The sequence below is a fragment of the Bactrocera latifrons genome, unplaced genomic scaffold (assembly GCF_001853355.1).
Source record: "Bactrocera latifrons isolate USDA-ARS-PBARC rearing strain unplaced genomic scaffold, ASM185335v1 scaffold_22, whole genome shotgun sequence".
NCBI lineage: Eukaryota > Metazoa > Arthropoda > Insecta > Diptera > Tephritidae > Bactrocera > Bactrocera latifrons.
In genome coordinates, this window is record NW_017535741.1 from 1,867,165 (window position 1) to 1,890,570 (window position 23,406).

The 23,406-nt window shown below is 36.8% G+C and overlaps 1 protein-coding gene across 5 annotated transcripts in view; it reads right to left on the reverse strand.

Moving 5' to 3' along the window:
* LOC108968549 overlaps window positions 1-23,406 on the reverse strand; it is a 261,840-nt gene that overhangs the window by 88,733 nt on the left and 149,701 nt on the right. For all 5 annotated transcript variants that reach the window (XM_018932646.1, XM_018932648.1, XM_018932647.1 and 2 more), the window contains one exon: window positions 6,921-8,005. In XM_018932646.1, coding sequence (XP_018788191.1) covers window positions 6,921-7,044 — 124 coding nt within the window. In that variant the 5' untranslated portion in view covers window positions 7,045-8,005. The remainder of the gene's footprint in view (window positions 1-6,920; window positions 8,006-23,406) is intronic.

The following is a 23,406-nucleotide window of genomic DNA, read 5'->3' on the forward strand; positions in this document are numbered from 1 at the left end:
TCTGGAAATTTTTATGTGATAGATGCCCTCGCTCTGGTCTACCTATCGTTGGAAAAGTCGATGAAATTATGGGACCGATTGACCAGAACTATCACATTAGCAGCCATGGCATCGGTAAGAAACTCAACATTCATCAACAAAAGGTTTTGAACCGTTTAACAAAAGCTGGCTACAAAAATAAACTCGATATTTTGGTTTGCGAGTCTTTGCTGGAACAAAATGAAATCGAACCATTTCTAAGGCGAGACGAAAAATGGATCAAATACTACAATAATATGCGAAAAAGATCATGGTCCAAGACCATGGTGAAGCTCAACAAATGGTCGCAAAGCCAGGAGGCGCAAAAGATTATGCTGAGAGTTTGGTGGGATTAGAAATCCACTAGGGATTAGAAATCCACAAGCAGCTCCAGCCAATGATTGAATCTACACTCTACCGTTAACAGCTGATGAGATTGAAGCATGTAACCGGAAAAAACGGCCAGAACTGATCAACGGAAAGGGTTTCCATCAGAATAATTTTGTTTCGGTCAATGCAGAACTCCTTTAATGAGGTAAAATTGGCATCAAGAGAGGCCTATGAATATTACTTTTCGCAATTTTTTCGCTGAGAAAACAGAAAGGTTTTACATTGATGGAATTATGTCTCTAACGGAAAAATGGCAAAAAATTGGTGGACCAAAATAGCACATATGTATTCGGTTCGTTAAAGTTCATTCTAAATATAAAAAAATAAGTTGAAGTTTGAATAGAAATACGAAAACACTTTTTCGACTACCCAATATTTATATAAGATTACTCAGTCAGACTGAGCCATATGAATCACAAAATCTGTTAAAAATAATATATTTGCCAAATTTGTCCCAACTTTGTTATTATATGATTTAGTTTAAATATAATGTTCAAATGMAAATTTTTGCAAGTTTTTGTTATATAATAAACCCACAGAATCCTTCTAAATGGATTTAATGAACATTACTGCAACATCTTGCTCTTATCAAGTGAGATATAATTTGAAACATTAATTCGTTTAGCCATTTTTGGTTCGATAATTTTCAAAGAGCTTGGAGCGATTTGGCAACAACGTCTCTCTTCTTCCTCAATGTCATCACTATTTGCAAAAATATACAAATCACGAGGAGGCTGAGGACAATGTTACATTGTGAGTAAGTGCGTCTACTCTATTAATAACGCGAACGGAAGTCATAACCAACGAACTTTCTGTCGCTTTCCGCAATATTATGTTATTTTTGTTGATCTTATTAATGCTGCTTTATTATCACCAACCAACCGAAGCTTTGCAAAATGCTTAAATATCATTATATAYTATTATGATAGGGTTTTGATTCCGAACGCGCTGGTTGTAATTTTAGCAAACGTCAAGGACAACTTTAAACAAACATCTAGCGGTGCGGTCATGTATATGGGCTGCCAAATTATTATTCAAAATATACTTCCAACAATACAAACGAATGACGCATGCTTCAAAYTGCAAAACACAAATCATTTACATTAAAATCAAAACCCAAAGCTAACGCACTGCACCGGGTTCATGAAATTTTATATGTGCCACTTACTCACTGCAGGCGGACCTTCGAAATTTTATTGGAATATTTCAAAATAATACTAGGGTAATAAACATAAAAAGGAGCTCAGTCACGGTGCCTTGGCGCCCTCTGCGTGACGCTAATAAAACAGTTATAGGCAACAACAGCAAAAACGGAAMAAGCACARAGCCATACATCGCCCATGCCAACGGCTAGTCTGTTATCACATTTCAAAATGCAGCAAAAGCCAATAAAATCCACCAGAAATCATTGAAAACACCAGCTCTTGACTGTATCGGTGTATATGCGATCACGCCTAAAAGTAGACAATTGAAATATTCAATTTCGAAAGCGTGCGCGCGTTTTGTTGAATAACGTACGCCGAGCAGCATTCTTTTTATGACCCGACACACGCGCACACACTTACACGCATCCGTGCTTGCACTCGAGTGCCCACATAAGCTTTATTATCGCCGTTTAGCGCACGAAAAGCGCTCGAGCACTTTTGGCCCCCAGCGCTTGTGCCGCCGTCATGTACACATATGTTCAGGAAGGTTGCAAATACCATATAGCTATTTTGTGTTTAAGCCGATTTTGACATTGTCGCTTTTCTAAGTTTCTACATATAGAAGCAAAATATACCTAGATACCGCAAAATAACTAAAAATTTAATTTTWAAAAATATACAGCTTTTGACAAAATACGAAAAGACTTCTTCGACTTCCCAATATTTGTACAAATCTTTTCTCAAGGTATAAAATTATGAAAGAATTCCAGTTATACTTACAAGACTCGCTTAACTATTCTTAATACCTCTGATACTTTGCCTATTATGCAACAAAACCACACTAATGGATAAATATATAAAAATGTATTTAATACATGTGTGACTTGTAGCTGTATTGGCTTTTGTTGAGTTCTGTGGTTGCGTTGCATTTGCTCTTTGATCGCGCACGGTATGTGAGTGTTTGCCTTTTTTGCGGTTACCTGAAATCGAGAATTTATATCGTGACCACAATATAATTTCACAGCCACAAAGTGTGTTTTAAAAGGGTATGCCGCCACGCAAAGGACAAACCGCTAGCCGCAAGCTACTAGACAGCCCGCCGCCAAACACCCACAGCCAACACAGCTGTGAAATTATAAGCAAAATGTAGTGTGCTTTTAGGCGATTAACGCTTTAATGTGTGCGAAAGTGTAAAGTACCGATGAAATGTTCAACCTGCGTTCACCGTTATCCGCGCATTGAATTGCCCATAGAAATTATTGTTGCGCTACCCGCGCTACGATTTATGCATATGTATGTGTGCATGTGTGCCTGTGATAGTTTCATAAAATTTCATCGAAGCGTGTATCAATAGTGAATAGCATAATTTTAAAATTAAATGCTCATATTAGCTTGCAAGTTTGGAAATTAAGTATTTACGATTATTAGCATTTAAATTCAGTTCAGCGCCTAAAGCTTTGTTGCTTATGCATGCAAATTATTGCAGCCAGGCAAATGTTTTCACTGTGTAGGCAGCTCTACGAAATTTAGGTTGAATAGAGAATGAAATTAACAACACTCGCCTGGAGCTGCTATTAATAGAGCACGGTAATGGTGCCGTCAAAGGCCAGCAATTTGATTACTGCCCTTAATATGAACTTTATTTGGATGAATTAATAGTTATTTAAAATATTTCAATTTAATGTTGTAATAAGGAATACGGTTTTATTAAACCAGTTATTGATTTTAATAAATTTCGTTAATATTTTAAATTTTTAATAAAAAAAAATTCATGAAAAGGAGGAATAAATTTGAAAACATTATAGAGACAACTAAAGACATAACACATTCTGAAGGCGAARTAGTCAATATCTCATGATAGATCTGATAAAAATGGAATTTTTAAGAGAGTACTCTAGGCTAAACATAAAAAACATCTATTTTTGTTTTCTTTTATACTTTTAAAGTTTAGCTATTTTCGAATAGATGAGTTGTTGAGCCGGCAACCAGATTGGTCGGCACTGAAACTTTAAACACATTTTTATATTTTTTTTCGGGGCAGTTGCCACATAAATATGGTATTACTTTTTTTTTATCTCTCTTTCACATGAAGCAACAATCAACATYACGAGGGTCATTCGCCAGTTACCAGTCTAAATCCTCCAATGAGTCAAAGAAAATTGAATTCAACGGATGGAAAAACTGAGGAGTGCCGCGGCCAAAATTTGAAAAAGATAATCTTCAAAAAATGAATATCATAGAATGCTCTTTCTAATGATAATAAACATTCTTTTTAGCCAATATCTATCCAGMTTAGATTTAGGTGATATAGTACATACAACCGCAAGTTGCACAAAACTGTTATATTCTGATGCAACATTTTGCAGGAGTATAAAAAACGGACCGCATAATTATTTAKTTTTTCACAAATTCAGTTAAATACGTTAGTGGATAGTGGATCTCTCATTTTTTTACATCAAAATATGAACAAATTATCGTATACGATAAACGACCGTAAAAAATTTTATAACATTAATCGAATAAAAAACTCATTTCATTTAGTTATTTCAACGCTTCAGTAAAYAAAAAAGTTGCTCTGTTTCATTTTCATTAATTTTTTTCTTATTTTGTTGTGGTTATTGGTTGAGCTCACAAATCACCAAAGCACCGTTTATTTATGCCATCTATATTTGTATTTATTTTGACATTTCACAAGGCATTTGGYTGCCGTCATTATAATTGTTGGTGTTCTGCTGTTAGCTAACATGTACGAACACAAACCACATTGCACTGTCACGCCAAATCGGCATAAATCATGACACGTATACGCCGTGTCGGACAGCGGCAAAAGCATTGAAAAATTAGTGTTAGTAAAAGGCATAGCATAAGGCAGGTGATATTTACATATGGTGTTTGGTATGTAGCACTTTTGTGACATTTCTTTATAGAAATAAAACAAAAGCAACCCTCATTGTTTTATTTCTATAAAGAAAAAAATTTTGCTTACATTTTGGTTGAACGCGAGCGTGGAAATCATATACTTTAAGCAAAAAAAAATTCTCTAAGTATATAAAATTGCTTTCAGCTTTTCTAATTCCTTAAAGAGTTTAGTATTTCAGGTCTGTAGGATATTTATTTTTTAGGGAATCCACATGCTGTTAAATTCATCATCCTAACCAGAAGACTATAAACCAAAGTCTGAAGTAAGTATTTAGTTTACTGATCGTTTATATGGGGCTCAGTGAAAACTTAGTTTATACTAATATTTCTATAAGCGACTGACTGTGAAAYTATATCTTTAACTAAGGAGATCCCTAATATATTATAAAATGATAATATTTGAATAACTGTTAATTCATGCTGTTCACCCCTTCACCTAAAATTCAAAAGACTCATCAACGCTTTAAATTCAAACCAGCTTTCCGTTCAATTATTTTTCAAAGGTGCAAATTTTCAGCAGAAATCTACATGCAACTGGGTGTGCTCGTGAACATATTAATCAAACAATCACAATGCATTCAAACACAATTTGCATAACAAGCTCACACTTACACGAACATTCATGGACGTCCACGCACTCACATAAATAAAAAATYCAAAGGTTTTTGACCGACAGCCAGGCAATTTTCACGAGCACTACACGCACAGCATAAGCAAGCGTGTTCAGCCGCTGTGTGTAATTTCAGCTTGTTGAGCCGGCGAACTTTGCGGCACACAAAGCTCTAACATGGTCTTAGCGTTTTCACAAAAACGCCACCCAAAATCTAATTAGTATTCCGTTGACAGTTTAATCGTGATTACGAACACACATATATATATATATATATATATATACTCACATTGACGAGAGCTCGAGCGTTGAAAACGCAATGTCGAGCACTTCCCAAGCGGCTGTGTTGCACAGTGCGCAGGATATGTTCAACTTCCTGGGTTCGCGCGCTTAGCCCGAATCTCCCCCCACTGCAAAAGCACATTACTACCGAATTTCTGCCGGCAAAGCTTCTGTACTSTGCAAGCGCTCAGGTTAAAATAGATTTTTCTTTTTCAACCTGTACTGTAGGCGCAGCTAATCACGGGTGTTACGTGCTACCAAAACGCATATATGAATGAGCTGGTGAAAACTTGTTTCGCATTCTGCGCTGCGTTCCGCCATAAAATGTCCCATTGGTCGTCAAATATGAAAAGTACAACCTCAAAGTTGATTGGTCAGCATAAAATCAAAGGAGTTAGGTAACATTAGCTACTCTAATAAAAGTGAGTRTAATAAAAACAACACTTGGGAATATGAAAGCAATAACAACATTTACATGGTATGTATGTATGTATGTGTAACCTCTGAGGCGGTTTGGTGACGACAATATTTCCACTAAGCCAGACACGCGACGTGATCACAATATTGAAAATCGAAACGAAAGRCACTCTACAAGCTAACCAACCACTTTGTACATTAGTACATCTGGAAAGGGTTGCAATCTTGAATTCTTGTAATAAATAAACATGTCCGTTATATCCGTTATATTCACTTTAAAAAAATGGGAAAGTATTGTGTTGTATTGGGAGGAGAAGACAGATATGCTTAAAGATTATCTAGTAAGTTCAGTTAGGTTAGATTAGATAGAGACATACATACGGTTGATAGGGTTGTGTTATTCAAAAATTCCCACAAGTAGATCACAGATGGACCAAGCAATAGAAAAAAATTGATAGAACTGAGAAAGGGCGTCGTCTTACATCAAGACAACRCTAAACCACACACATCTTTGATGACTCGGCAAAAACTGGGAGMGCTTGGCTGGGAATTTTTGATGCATCCACCATATAGCCYCTGGCGTGTCGTTCAAAGCAGAAYTCCTTAATGGCGTAACGTTGGCTTCAAKAGAAACCTGTAAAAATTACTTGTCGCAGTTTTTCGCCGAGAAACCAGAAAAGTTTTACACTGATGGAATAAAGTATCTAGCGAAATGCAAAAGTGGTCGACCAAAATGGTACATATTTRGTTCATTAACGTTCATTATAATTACAAAACAAACATAAATTGAAGCTCCACTCGAAATACCAAAAGACTTATATGTATGTATATAACTATTTAGCTACCGTTGGATGTACAAAACTACTATACTTTGAGTTGCAAGATGCTGTGTGAATATAAATATTTTGCCTCTCCGCCAGATACCTTTTTCSGAGGTACTTCGGGATGATGGCTATGACATCAAGAAAACACCAAGTTTTACAAAATCAATTTCTGATTATAAAAGTATATAAAACTTTATAAATACTCGTATACATGTAATTTTTTTCATTCATTAAATAAATATCCTCTTCAAAAAATACTAAGAAAAGGATGTTTTTTTGGCATGCAATTGGAAAAAACRTACTGAATGAACGTACCTGGTATAAAGAAAAATATGCCAACAAATAGCAACATTGTGCGCCACGTTGATCGTACTGTTGCACGTTTCCTTGCCAACCGAAGAGCCCGAACACACGGTTTATAAACTTTACTCACTTCCATTATGAACTATTTACGTTTTTTCTCAAATATTTACACTTTTCACAAAAAATATACGCTTTATGTCGCTGGTCCGCGCTGTGTATCGAGTGATAGGCCAATTTTACGCTTTGTTGCCACAAGGAAATAAGAGCACGCACCGTAATACATTAGTTGTCAATTCCACAAACTCTTTTACGCGATATCGCTCTATACTAATTCGCATTGGTTTGCTGGGCGCAGTTACTCCCTTTTCAATTTTCACTTTGGAAACTGAAACCAATATATGTATGCAGYTCACATACTTTGTTGGGAGGCCACAGGCAAAAAATTAAAAATGAAGAAAATTGCTTCGAAACTTTTTCTATTACAACGGAGTTGTGACGTGCTGTCACACTGCTTTAAAACTAGTTTTGCACCGGATCCATTGCAACCGCATTTGGTACTCTTACAGATTGCGCTTTTCTTTTATTTGTTCGTCGCTGCCTACTGACGTCACTAGCTCTTTCACATTTCACTGACTTCAATGTCGTTCGATTTATATGCCATTCGATTTTATTTTCCTTTTGCTAAAACAACCGTTACTAGCGCATAGATATGTGTTTATTCTATTGACTTTTTGCTGTGAAAAAATTACACTTGACTGCGTTGTATTTATTCTTGCACTCCACTATGTTGTCGTTTTCGTTTTCGTTTTGCTTTTGCTTTTGCTAAGGTGCATTTCCGGCTTCCTGGAGCCTTTTCAATTTTTCGGTGCTTACAGTGTGCCAGCAATTCCTTTTAAGTGTTAATCTCGATTTCACGTTTCCTGCCGTTTTCGGCAGCGAGAATCGAAATTTTTTCTCCTCGATTAACTCTCTTTGTTAGACTTTGTCGAATTTTTGTAATTCCAAATGCAATTTCGATGCAGCACCGCAACAGATTTGTGTTTATTCTGTTTTTTACGTGTTGATATCAAGTGGAAGTCGGGTGGGCGCCTGCRACACTGCAAAGAGAGTACGAATGAAAATAGTAAATCAACTGGAAATGATACACAAATAACTATTTGAGCGTGCATTATGCACCTCTACTAWATACAATGATGAAAAAAATCCAAGATTTACGCTCGCAGTTGGCTTAAGATGCTAGAATCCGGCAGCAGCTGCATGAAAAATGCAAACCAACTCACTCCACTCCTGCCATAAATCAACTGATAACAATTACTGATACTTCGCAACACTTTATACAGAGTATGTACATATGGGCCCATATATGAGACTCTACATAATATATACATATAAATAAATACATATACATACACGCATACGTATATAAGTCGCACATTCCTGAAAAAGTACACTCGCAAAAAATAACAAATATGAAATTAGTTTGGTCTTTTTCARTACTTGCAAAAACAAAAACTTTGCCATGCTAATATCCGCTTCCATTAAATTTAACTTCCTGTCTGTATCCAAAGGATCAACAGGATATGCGGGCTACACAAGCGTGTACTAAAACTTAAATTTTAATGGAAACAACGAAAGTATGAACAAAATCTAATGCTCATAATTTTTTCCAACAGCCCTGCGACTTTCAGAGCAAGCAGCGGCAAACAATATACATAAATATATTTGCATACACGCGTGATAGTAGCGGCATGTGTATATCTAAGAGTCATGATTCTTATATTATACACATCTAGATGTGTATAAGAGACAGTACATAAATATATTTGCATACACGCGTGATAGATGTGTATAAGAGACAGGCCCTGCGACTTTCAGAGCAAGCAGCGGCAAACAATATACATAAATATATTTGCATACACGCGTGATAGTAGCGGCATGTGTATATCTAAGAGTCATGATTCTTATACGTTTCAGTGTATCGAAAGGGTATTTGGCGGATATTCGCGCAGCTTCAGTTACTATTAAATATCGCGAGCAAAGCTGCGGATATGCATGAATGTTTCCAATTGCTTTTTGTAGCTGCATAAATTCCTAAGCACAGGAAGCTTTGAGTAAAAGATCCGCTGATGGAAAGCAAATMCAAACGCAGACAAATTCGGCTCTTGGGATATGCAAGAAATGCGATAAGCGGTGCTCAGTGGCTGCAAATAACATAAGTAACATAGCATATATGAAAGCATAACAATATGGCCCGTTATTGGTGAGTTTTGCAACAACAACGTTGGAATGTGTTAAGCTAAGCGCGCATTGTCGCGCAAGCGATTTGGCATAAAATATGCAGACCTACTCGCTTGAGAATCTGGCCGAGAGGGTAATGCTGCAATATTCTACGAAAATATGCGGCGAATAACGAAAGGTTTCAAGACCGAGCATATTTTTGTAGGACCCAAAAATGTGATCTAGTGGTTGATGGTGCTATGGACACACTATTTATAGAGAGAACACCTTTCCAGTCTGCCCAACGGCAGTGAATGTGCAAAAACCTGGTTCTCCAATCGATGTGTAAGAAATAAATGTTAGATGGACCCGCTATGAAGAATCGAATAGCAATTACCCAGCAAGGCCGGATGGGTTACCGGCCGAGCTCTTCAAATATGGAAGCGAAAGGCTGACAACGTGACGATTGCAAACTAAGTGTTGCGTCTATCCAATCCATAAAACCGGGACCCCACGATCTGCGCTAATTACCGCGAGAAAAGGTTGCTTAATATCGCATATAAGATCTTACCAACGAAGTGTGAGAAATATTTAAACTCACCGCCTACGAGCTGACTGGACCGTATCAGTGTGGCTTTAAACTTAAAAACTTTACCGAATATTCACTTTCCGCCAAATCTTGGCAATGGCCCGCTAAATTAAGATCGACAGACATCACCTTTTTGACAGCAAGAAAAAGAAGCGCAAGGCGACTCCCTATAATGCGACTTCTTCAATCAACTCCTGGAGAAAATAATATGAGTTGCAAATCTGAATAGAGAAGCTAAAATCCTATAGAAGAATGTACAACCGCCATAGTACTCCGTTAAGCAAGCGGGTCTGGTAGCGAACGGGGACAAGACGAAATATATCCTGCCATCAAACAAACAGTCGTCGCAATCGTTACTTGGTTCTGCGGACGATTTATGGTCCCTTGCGCATTAGCAACGGAGAACCCCGCAGCCGATGGAGAGATGAACTGTAGAAGACATACGGCGCCATTGACAAAATTCAACGAATCACAAGACAGCGGTTGGTCTAGATCGATAAGAACAGAGTATTTGATTCAGTACCCGTCGCTGGAGGCATATGAAGAGAAAGGCCTCCACCTCGTTGGAATCAGATGGAAAAAACCTGGCTGAACTTGGTATCTCCAATTGAGACCGAATAGCGAAGGGAAGAAATGAAGAAGTCGCATTTGGACAACCATAAATACTATGTTAGATCAAAATGTATACTTATAATTTTATTGTTCTCAGTAAGATTTACTTTACACACGAAGTAAGTTAATTTCATTTTTAAAGAATTTACTTTTATACAAATGCAATACAGCACCTCATCGCAAAAATCATCGATTGCAATAATTTGTCCACTGAAATAGAAGACAGTCAAATAATTGGACAGATAAAAAATTTAAGATTATTGTGCAAATTCACTGAAGCAGGGCAATAAAAATCTCGTTTAGGCTACCAAGCATGAAATGGTTAGCATACACAGATACATGCAGCTACACATGCAACGCTGTCGAGTGCAACAGCCATTTGTCCACCTGAATGAATTTTTATGTGAATTGAATTGCAACACATTCGCTTTTATTTCACTGTGTTCAACGACTGGAGTGACTGAGATAACTACACTATAATGCCGCAGGATGTGTTCACATATAAAAAAAAAAAAAACAGCACGTGCACTTGCAAGAGCAAAAGCTAAAGCAGCGGTTTAGAATAACATATGCCTTCGCTAACAAAGGTGGGCAATAACAGAAAATCTAAAAAATTTTCAAAACTTACTGAATTTGAAAGATGTCAAACTAACTTATATGAAGGTAATGTAATATTTTTTTAACAATGACACTTTAAAACGCTTTCATTCCATCGAATGTATCTTGCAGTTTCAGGGAAATTTACAACCTTTACCTCGAATTAAGCTTGATGAAAAGTATATAGCTAGAAACCTAAAGTACCTAAGTCAGTCGGAGTAGCGGTGATGATCAAAATTTCTATCAGGTATTTTCTAAACAGAGTTTTTAAATGTATATTTCTTACTGGGGTATTTCATAATAGTCCAAGATCGAAATACGTCAATTATAAAAAGCCGTGGAAAAAAAGTGCAATCAAAGCAAGAATTGCTTCCACCWTGCAGTAAGAATAAGCTTGTATTAAAAGTTTAACCCTTTTCAGCAATTTTCTTTAGTCCGCTAATGGGCAAAGGAATAMTAATACATCTGTTTCCAAAGCTATCACCTCTTTGCCAACTTATTCCCACTAAGAATGCGACAAATAACCAAAAATAATATGTCACAAAAAGAGACAAATCACTTTCAGTGCCAACGAATTTATTCACTGCCACTCTGCCTTTCAAGTGCAATTAATCAAAAAGCATTTAAAACTCAAAATCAAAATCAAACCCATTTAGCAAACAGGTCTCCGCTATCTTGCTTATAGGAAAATGTAATTGACATTATGCCAGAAAGTCAGACAAGTAAGCAGGTGAGAGCAGAGAGGCAGCCAATGGCATGCCGATGTGTTCGCAGCACATTACTTCGGGGATGAAGCGTCGGTTGATTTGTAAGCAAGAACAAAAGGATGTAAAATGGAAAAACAAATTGGAGCCAATTGACAATGCCGCCTTGAAAGAGTATAAAAAGCGAATCGAATGWAGGCAATGCATAGCGAGCAGCAACACGAAGAAGACAAGAACAATGGCAAAATCTAACTCAACTGACAATGGGCTGGCTAATGCAGCTGTCAAGTGCTGCCGCTCTGTTGCCGGAGTGTTAATGATGAAAATGACAATGGTGGTAAGCTTCAACTGGTGCTTTKTAGTAATTGTAGTGTAGACATAGCATGGAAATGTGTTGACGGCCGTGATTCAGAGCAATATTGAAGCTGCTCAAATCGAGGTATGGATTTTGCAAATGATAATCATATCATTGGCGACGGCGGCGACGACGGCGGAGAATTGACATTACCCCCAAACTCAACTCAGTGATGCCCTTGTTGATTACTGGAGGTAGCATATTGATGATGTGCTCGTAGCTACAGTAGAGTTATTGCAAAGCACGTGATGAGGAAAGGATATAGCGCGCAAACCCATTTATTTATATTGTTCTGACAGTGCCAATAGAAAGCTTAAATTCGGAAGATATTTTATTATTAATGATTTACTAACCCTACTCAAATTTTAAATCAGGCATATTTAGTATTTTGCCCACGCCACAAATATTCAACATATCATTTATTTTAACCAAACAGAAGACAAGGCATTTCCTTGAAATATAGGAAGTACTGTTCGAAAGGAGTTGATGGAAAATAGAAGTTTTTGTTAAACTCAATTGTAAGCTATAGCTCTATAATATGTTTCACTTCACAAGCAAATAAAGCAGTCAATCTGCTTCGCTCCTTCATTTGCATAACCATAACTCGAAGTTCAGCAGTTCATTTAGCAGCCAAAATAGATACGCAAAAGCACTACAATAACAATCAGTTGCCAGCTTCTGTGCCATCTCAATGCTAAACATGTTGAACTTTGCAAATGTAAATCTACTTGAATTTACTTCATTTCCAAAGATTTAACCATAAGCGCCAAATAAGATTTCATAATTTCACCAAAGGAAATCAAGAGTTATTGTCAGTCCGCCGGCTAGTCAACAATTCAGTCAGTCATGCAGACAATCCTCTGACGTATGCAAATCAGTACCGAAATGTAACAAAACAGCTGTGTGAGGTGGCGCAAGAAAATAAAAAAATAGCAAGTGCTGCAAAGTCAAGCAGTACCAAGCAACCGAAGACTTTGCGCCCGCAGCGCTGAAGCTGAATTTGTCAGCAACGCTTTTCACAGCTATTTCTCTTKCCCACCGCCATTGAACCTACGCAAACATTGTGACTTTGCTGTGACTCTGSCCTCATAAGAAAGTGCGAGGCGCCAAGGCGCTTTCGCTGCAACCCGACCTTGTCGTTCCCTGTGCCCACAGTGCAGCCTACTTTAAGATTTCTTACCTGCTTAGCTTTTATGAGGGCTGACTGCGCTGCACTTACGTGCTATTTATGCGCACTCCTTGGCTTYCTTGTCCTTGCACTTGCACAATGCAAAGCACCGCTGGTTGTGCCGTGGGAACTTGCAGGGAGGGCCAGGTCAGCATTTGCCACAGAAAATTGTCATTTTGGCCGAATGTTTCATTTATTTAAGTCTCATTGTTTGGCTGTTGCTAATGCCACTCCTCCCGTACAAGTGCGCTTCGGGTGCTCGTCGCGYTGTTTTTCCTACTATTTTGCCCATATTATGCTCACTTTTCACTTTTTGCAATTTCGCTATGTTCTCTGAATTCCTGCTTCTTACGCTGCGGTGACAGCAATGTTATTTAACTGCAGTCTGTGTTGCATTCATTTTCAGTGGGGGCCTTCTTGCTGCTATCTTTATCTTTACCCGCATATTTTCTCAACTCCTTGGGCTCTTGCAGGACATCTTTTATACTTGTTTGCTATTTGACGCTTGTTTACTTATTTCCTGTTTCAATTTTAATGTTGTTGCTTCGTTGGTAGCTGAAGAAACAACAGCAAAAACAAGGCTGTAACTGAGTTTATTGCTTTTGGCGCTGCTGTTCTTAAGTTGGTTTTTGCTGCTGTTGTTGCTGCTGCCCAAACAGCTGTTGTTTATTACGTAACCATTGGAGCAAATGACAAACAAAACATGCATAATGTCTGCAGTCAATTCCACTTGTCCTTTCCAGCAGAGCTTACACTTTTTGTTGTACTACGGAGATGAAATTTAAAGACCTTTAACTGTGAAAACACTGCACAATGCTTTGTAGAGTTGATTTCATTTAGGTGAGTCTTACTTACAGCAATTTTTTTCGCAATTAAATTCTCAATGTTTAAGGTTAATTTACATCCACTGTTAGAACTAATTATCGAAACATACCTCTAGCGATGGAAAGAAATCTCAAACAAAACAATAAAATAATTTATTTAGTGTAGAGCAAAAAAAAAAAAAATAAAATAAAATATGACACAACACATATAAGAGAAACAGTGCAATAAAAGACCTACTCTCTAAAGCCGCACTTGATACACCAAACTTCAAAAAAATAAAATAAAATGAGCAAAGCTCGCCGCCAATAAACGAAGCAAAAAACCAAAGGAAGCAACTGCAGCACTTTCCTTCACCAACTTGACATTGCTGAATGGAGTTGTGTAATTCTTATGTGTGTTTGGTATTCCTTTCGAGTTCGTTAAGTTTTCGGTTTCTAAACTACTTCTAGTGCTATTACAACGTACTACGGCGCTATTAGGCAGATATACTAGTATACACTGTTTGTGCTTTGCTTATCTTTAAGTTTCTTTCGACGAACTTCGCTCACGAATGCAAACAACTGCAATCGATGGGCCAGAAAGCCAAATCGATGAGGGAGAAAAATGCTAAGTTAAGAAACCTAGAGTAGAGTGGAGCAGAAATAAGTAGCCCAATGGAAATAAGGCAAATTGTTTAGAGCTGAGTTATAACTTTGAAGGGCGCCTTGTTAAATTGATGCGCTGAGGCATGAAATGGAGTACTCGACTACAAGAGTTTGAGATCAGTGTAAGAGCGAAGAAAGATAATATAAAAAAATAGTAAAATAGAGAAAAATAAAATAATTTTTTGTTTTAATATGTCAGCGAGATATAGCATAGTTCCTACGAAGAATTATCTGTTGTACAAGAAGGCCTTTTGCTTATTTATCTATTCGCAATTGAATTACGATATCAATCAAATTCCGGGTTTTATCACACATTTTAATTAACAATTATACTACATGAATTTAACCGTGCGATTCTGTACTGTGATAGAGTATCAAGTCTCTGAATGTGAGATTTTAAGTTAGAGACAATTTTTGGGACTTGAGACGATTTTGCTATTCTATAAGTGACAGTCACAAAATCTATTACATTTCATTTCTCAGAGATTTTTTTTATACTTGAATGAAAATAAATTTGTCGATAACAAATATCAAATTTTCTATAACGTGGTAAAAAAACATTAATAAAAATAACAATATATGCTGACTTTGTTTCATAATATTCACGAAATTTATGTAAAATTGATTTATTTTTAACCTTTTCGTGTTCGAGTTGCTTACAAAATATAAAAAACGACAATCGATTATCTATGATGATCTCTATTCAGTATATTCAAAATGGCAGACTAGAGTTCTTTTTGGTCTTGTGACTTGCTAACTACCAAGTCTCAAATTTGAATCAATATTTTGAGACTAAAGCTAGAGACTGTTTAGTGAATAGCAGCTAGTCACAAATTGAGATTTTACCACAAAATGGCTCAAATAGAGACTAGAGACTGGTCACAGATACCCGCTATAAATTGAGAGAAGAGAGGCAGTTTTTCAGATTGAAATGAACATAAAGCATCTCATAAAATGTCTTCTCTGGTGCAGTGCTTAAAATGTCAATAGTGGTACCCCTTAAAGTGTGGTTCTATATGTTAACTCTGAATTACCACTAAGACCTATTGAAAGAAGGGCAAAGTATAAAATTCCGAATTCATTCATTCCTCGACTTTAGTTGTCAAAAAGCTAGGTCTTGCTTTTACATTTCCGTATTGATAGTCGTCCTTACTGGACACTTTCTATTGGCACTCATGTATTGGGGCTAAAAATTTCGGAAGAGGCAACTTGTCAAAGTTGCAATAAAGAAGATGAGGTAAAAAGGATATTGTTATTGTTCATGGTCTAACGAATAATAAGCCCTTTTATCTCAGCTAACGTAATCTTAAATGATGATTTGGATATATTTACCGGTAGAAGTATCGTAAAACCCATAATTGTTGCAAAGAGATTAATTAAGTATTAAAGAATAYCATTTACATATTTCTACCTGGAATTCTTTCCAGCATTTATTTCAATTCACTCAAAACAGCACTCAAAATAAGCACTAATTGGACGATATCTACTATTTAAGAATCAAAATATGTCTGCTGCTAATTTGGATAAAACAATTTTTGCTAATCTAAAGGATACTGGCTTCATTTCCAGACATTCCCCACCAACTTATGCATAATACTCGTTGTAGTAATATATGTACACTTTTTCAAGTTTTTGCATTTTCGAATTTGTTCCCCACTTTTCGCCACGTTATACTTTGTTTCTTTTTGTTTTAATTACATGTCAGCAATACTGATTTTTCCGGTCTGCTACCAACACATTTTGCATTTTTCCAAAGTTTTCAGTAACCTAAACCACAGTTCCAGCTATCGTTGGGTTTTTAATATTTTCTGTTTGCGTTTCGGCAACGTTTGCAAAAATGTTTTTTTTTTTTTTTTTGTAACTTGTGTTCAACGATTTTCAAGTTAATTCAACATCAAAGAAAATTTTGAGGTAAGTAAAAATCAAAAAAAGTAGAATTACTTGCTAACACGTAGCAGTAATGAAGCAAAAGTTAACCGTAGAAAATGTATCCTCAAATTACAGACTACTGACAACAACACAGTACGTTTTCAATGCTCGCTAGATACGTAAAGTGAATGTAAAAAAGTGGGTAAATAGATTTCTGTTAGGTTTAGACCTTTTGCTTTGTGCTTTTACCTGCTGTGCATACCTATTAAGTTCGGCCAAATTCAGGGCAAAATTCAACGCCAAAGGAAAATTTCAGATACCTTAGAAGTATACTTTGATACACAACACAAAGTTAACGCGCATCTGGTCTCAGAAAGTGCACATCTAAAGAAATTGTGTTTAAGGCTTGTACGCGCAAGCTGAAAGAATTTTTTTAAGCCCCATAAAACTCCGCATAACATATTTTCATCCCCTCACATTTAAAATTGCTCGTCCAAATTGTATCCCTTTTTACAACTTACACTACATAKAATTCTTATCCCATTCTCCACATAGCTGTCTTCTATGCTACTTTCCACCCATGCCCCGTCAATTATAAAATCGCATTCAGGTCACATCATTTAATCTGCGAAATTGCATTAAATCGTTTTCAGTGGGTGCTCACGTCACGCACATTCTCTGCTGGCTACACTCGTCGGCGTATATGGGCATGTGTGAGTTTATAGCCTTCRAACACACCTGCCTACCAACGAGCAAGTTGCAGAACACGGACAATTCGGCGAACTGAAATATTTTATTGCAAGTCGTTGAGTTACTGTACATTTGAAGCTGGCGGTGGAGCAAAAATGCTTGAGTTTAAAGAAAAAAATACTTCCATAAAAAGAAGGTTTCGCATATGTATATTCATTAGGAATATATACTATCATAGAATATCTACTCATTTGTTAAGAAGGGCTCTCTTCAGAGTAAAGCAGGGCAGAAAGAGTATATTTTTTACAAGGTCAAGGTTAACTTACTTCCGATAAGACATCTTGAAATCACATTTCTACTGACTTAGTTCATGCTAAGTGTAGACTAGTAGACAACTTAGCAAGAAGATAACATTCAACTGTCACTWGATTGTATAGCAAAGTGATCAACAAACCTTTCGCAGCGATTAAAGAGAAAAGACGAAAACCAAAGGCTTCTTGTAACAGACCAATGAACAAACAACAGCTTAACAAACTAAGTAAGGTAAGCATCTGAATGCATAAACTGCAGCGCCGGCGGCAAAATATTGCAGACTCGTCAAAAGAATCTAAGCCACACAGGACCCACATATATACACAAAAACGAAAACTTGGTAAGTGAGCAGGCCAATCAACCGAACTTTGGCCCACATTCTCCATTCTCATGCATTTGCTCTCCATAAAGGCGCACAAGTTTTAAATGTTGCCTCTCGAAAACTTTGCTTTCGCCGCAAAACCTACCAATTTTCTGTTGAATTTGAAAAGCGTAAAGCACATTATACACAGCAACTAGTTTTTGCGGTAGAGGGGAAGCACCACAAGTGGGCGCTMGGCAGATGAAGAGGCCTTGGCAACTTTGTTTTTGTTTTGGTTTGCCAGTGAAGTGCATTAGCCATGTAGTTGGCTTAAAGCAGCAAAAAATATTAGATATATCTAGCACATGTTGAAGCTTGGTAAAGTGCTCTACATAAATAACAAGYGGGAGCAGGAAGCGAAGGGTGATTTAATAGGTCTACGTGCGAATATCTAATTTCTTACACCCAAAAGAAATTAGTCTAATTGATACGTTTGAAATAAGAAGATAGGATGTTTATCTGTGCATCTCAACCTCATCACCCAAATCAACGAAACTCCTGGCAAACTCCGCGTGCACTAAGCTCGTAATTCTCGGAAAATCCATCGGTTATGATAAAGAGGCTTTAAACTTATTGAAGTATAGACTAGATAGCTCTTAGTCGTCAGAGGTACTAGACTTACTTATTTTCAGTAGAAGTTATTTTTGGCATCCGATCAGGATTGACACCGCTAAATTAAAAAAATTAATAGGATGCCAGTTATATTGGGTAGTCGAAAAAGTATTTTCGTATTTCGTATGATAATAAATGTCGTTGCAGTCCYATATCTGCAGTGCTGAGTGCTTGGTGCGATTGGATCTTGCGATTGCTTCTACATTTTACTTTCAACAACTGATGAGATTGAAGCTAGCAATCGAAAAAAAAACGGCCAGTACTGATCAACAGAAAGGGTTTCGTCTTCCWGCAAAATGACTCTAGACCACAGACATCTTTTGTGACTCGGCAAAAATTAGCAGAACGTGGCGGGGAAGTTTTGATGCATCCCTCATATAGCCATGACCTTGCACCAACGGACTATTATTTGTTTCGGTCAGTGTAGTAAAGCTTACATCAAGAGAAGCCTGTAAAGATTACTTGTCGCACTTTTTCGCCGAGAAACCAGAAAAGTGTGACACTGATATAATAATGTCTCTAGCRGAAAAATTGCAAAACCCGGCCGCCCAAAATGGTGCACATTTGGTTCATTAGAGTTCATTATAAATATAAAAAAATAAGTTGAAGTGTGATTAGAAATACGAAAACTTTTTCTTTTTCGACTTCCCCATATAAGCTGCTTGGAAGATGATGAGATATAATCATTCTAAAATACCTCGGAAAAAATAACTTTGATATGTTCGATTTAATATCCAACGACAAGATTTTTCAGCAGGCTCACAAAAGAATTTATGAGATCTCCTCTTGGGTATCAGCTTTAGAAGCTAACTTTACTATATTTATTAAAGTAAATTTCTGAACTGAAAAAATAGACACACCAGCACTACTGCAAACCCTCCATTTACAAAATAACTTTTTTGTACAATTTATATATAACTTGTAAGTTGCTATGGTTAAAGTTTAATATTGTGACGGACTTTCAAATAGGTATGTACATGTTGTGACATATTTTCTGCAAGGAAATAAAACAAATTTTGTTCTCGATTTAAAATTACAGTTTTTTAAAATGACATGGAGGATGATTACACTTTTTCAGTAAAACAACAAATAAAGCAATAGCGCATGAGGGTGGCATAAACTCATCAACAACTTTTACAAAACGGCGCAATCTGGGCAAAAAGCTCGGTTTTATGCCGACAAAAAATGCAACGATTGTCATTTTGGCAGACTGCGGCCTGTCTCTTATACACATCTAGATGTGTATAAGAGACAGTCGGTTTTATGCCGACAAAAAATGCAACGATTGTCATTTTGGCAGACTGCKGCATGGAGGAGCCAAAATTAAATTTCAGCTGACAAGCCAAATATTGATGACTTGCAGCATGTACACACTCACACACATACACCGTGGCATTCACGCACACAAAGGCGCATTTTCACTTAGTAAGTACGTAGTGACAACAGGTTAATTGCGACAACAGCTGGGCTAAAGGTACTTGCCACACCACTCCAACAATTTATGGTATACATAAAGTTTTTTTGCGTTTCTTTGTTGTTTGCTTGTTTCTGTTATGAATAAATTTTGTAATTTGCAGCAGCTGATGCTGYACGTACTTAAAGTTGACGCTGACGTAACGCGTTTATGAGACTTCAATGCAAAGGCAAACTTTGGCGGCTTGGTTTCTTTTAGTTTCGTAAACAGAGCTTATAACGGCGCGCTCTAAACAATCGCCAATAAAGCAGCGAAGACAACAATAGCGCCGCAGACACAACTTCAGTACAAAGTTAACGTTGAATTTTAGGCGAAAGTTGCGCTGAAGGTGCAAGGTAGTCGAAAACTTAAACCAGCAAGTTTCTGTGATTTAATGAAGCACCTGAATGTGGCCGAAGCAATGGTGTAAAGTTTGAAAGTCTTAATTAGAATAGCATGACTTACCAAGTTATTGGGCTAAATTAAACCACATATGCTACACTGGGAGTATATACTACACGTATGTACATAAATATGTGTGTGAGATGAAATTGCATAATTGTGCTGAGCACATCAAAAATAACTTTACCAACCATAAACATGTATATTAAATCATGAACTGATAATTATAGTAAGACTACAGGCAACATTGAGTGCAAAATGGAGACCATTCTTTAGTCATTCATAACTTGCCATCCTGGAATATTAGTTTTTACGTAACTAAAATGAAAATTCAGATTCAAAACTCTATAAGATCATTWAAAATTTCAATTTATTTCAATTACTTGCAGTCGTAGTTCTTTAAAAATAAATTATTTATTGTAATTTAGTTAGTTTGACTACGCATAAACTTGCCGCACTTAAAAATATACAGATTATTCCGACATACACTAGTTCCATTTCATAGAAAACCAAAATAAAACACCAATCCAAATGACTTATTTTGCCTCTTCATTATAATATGAAGTTTAAGCGAATAATCTTGTTCAAATTCGCATATCCGCAAATTATTTTCGTTCCTCTTAATCCACTTTAATAGTACTCAAATCACATTTACGTGCAGCAATAATAGTCATCTTCGCTCTGTAATTTGCGACGCGACAGCAGTAAGCAGAACTGACTACAAATAATTCACAAGTGTTTTGTGTACACCTACTACGCTACAAGAGAAAGCAAACGTGCCAAAGAAAGCATTCAGCGGTACAACCTCGACAAMTATGAAGACTCCACATGCAGTTGCGCATACTCACACACACACAGTGCATAAATACTGGAGAGCATATGTATACTTTCATGGCGATCATTGTGTCTTAATTACACATGTCAGTTGCCATAATCACCATTTGCCTACCATTATCTAGTTTCTTTCCTAGATGCAAACATCTATTTCTACTTTTTATGTTACGTATACGTCGTGTATACCCATGCATACTAGCTCTTTAGACTTGACGTGATAATATTCATTTTCTGCAGCCGACGTAAAGGCAAAAATTTATTGAAAAAGAGAAGCGAGCAGGTTGTCTGGCAGTCAAGAGGCGTTAAAGGTATGTAATTGTGGGCGTTGGAGTAGCGGGCGTCAAAAGCGGGCAGATGCCACGCCGGCCGCGTGTGCGATGTGTAAGAGTTGTACAAATAATAAGCTTTAATGTATTATGGAATCGTTTGTTTGTTTGTATTTTTGATGGCTTCAGCTACTTACGCTTTCATATGTCTTTAATGYTCATGTGTGCTCTTTAACGCGTATTTCAGCTGAGATATTTTTGCAGATAACAATGCATTAGCAGAGGACTCACACAAAATGATTTCCTTCCTTAGCAACTTGGCAAGCACAAATACAACTCCGCTTACTATACGAAGAAAAAGAAGAGAAGACSTTAAATGCCGCTATAAAAGCGAAAGCTTAGTTGGAGAGAAAGGTGGGGCAGCGTTAATTTTGCAAGCAGCTTGTACACTTTGATTTTCATACGTTTTTCGTGTTATGTCATGTGCTCCTTCCTTTCTTTTCGACTTAATGCCCACATTGCTACGGCAGCTGGCGGCCTTTATTGATATCGAACGAAGCCTGTAGCTAATGCTCGTAATAACACCTAAATAGCAACAGGAAAACAAGTGTTTTTTCCGGAGTGCAATATACACTTAAATTGTTCTGAATATATCCAAKAAACAAGTTTAAATGTTAATTTTTTTTACTATTTAAAAACTGAGAAAGCATAACTTGCTTAAAAMCCATAAACTTGAGCTTGAGTCGAAAGAGTCTTTTCGTATTTCGTAACACATCTCAACTTGTTTTTGTATTTATACTCACCAATAACTAAACAAATATTTACCATTTTGGTATACTGCTTTTTGCTATTTTTCTGGATATATACGACTGCCACCACATCTCTTTACAAAATACGAAAAGAATTTTTCAACTATCCCATAAGTACAACTTATCCGCACGTGTATACTACATATAACATGTTAAGCATAGCCTTTAAATAGTGTATGGGTATAAGTTATCAATTTCCAAAGCAAAAACTTTTGGTCAGATGTCAACAATGGCATGCCCTTTTTATCTCATTTTGATTATTTCACTGTCGCCCCTGACAGTCAATTACTACATGCAGCCTATTGTGGCAAATTTTACGATGCTTTAATACTGCTAAAGTCGGCTCACCTTCATTCACCCAATTACCATCAACTGAGCCATTACACTCCGCTCTTACGTCCCATCAATAACATACACTATCGATTTTTCTTTCAAGCTGATGAAAGCAAACAGCATCTAAAGGCTGAAGGAATGTGCTCCCCAAGAGTACCTGATCACTTCAAGTCAGTAGCCGGCACAGTGTCTAATGGAAATTCGCCACTTCATGTTATTTGTGTAATTCGCCAGCACGTTTAACCTGCAGTGACCTCAGGCGACAAGGGAATCGTTCTGAGGTAATCTATTCATTTGGCGATACATTACGTACATATATAGTATAAGTAAGTTGTTAGTGATTTTATTAGAATTAAAGTTTCCYAGAAAAGCAGTATCTTTAAATATATAAAGTTTGTAATATCAAGGAAACTTCGGAGGCTGTATAAAGTAACAAGGATGAGCTTGACGAGCTGCGTGGATTTAGCCATGACCGTCTATGCATACCTGAAGTAGTCCCTAAATTTTAGAGATATCGCTGCAAAATTTTGCACACATCTTTTTCTCTTAAAGATGGCAKGGCATAGCATAATTAACAGTTTTTCTTTGTCTGCCATATTTTTATTAGTAACATTTAGACATAACGGTAGTTTGTGAAGATTTCATAATTTTTTTTTATAACTTTGTGAGTCCTTTTCTATCACAAGCTTATATGTTTTAAACTCCCTTAACACATACTGATATAATATGGTCTATTCAATGCCTTATACTGAGCTAATGATGGTCCTCTGCAAGCTTAAGTATACCGTAGAACCATAACGTAAAGCGAGTTAAAAACTCTATTCCCTAACGACAAATTAAGCAGGC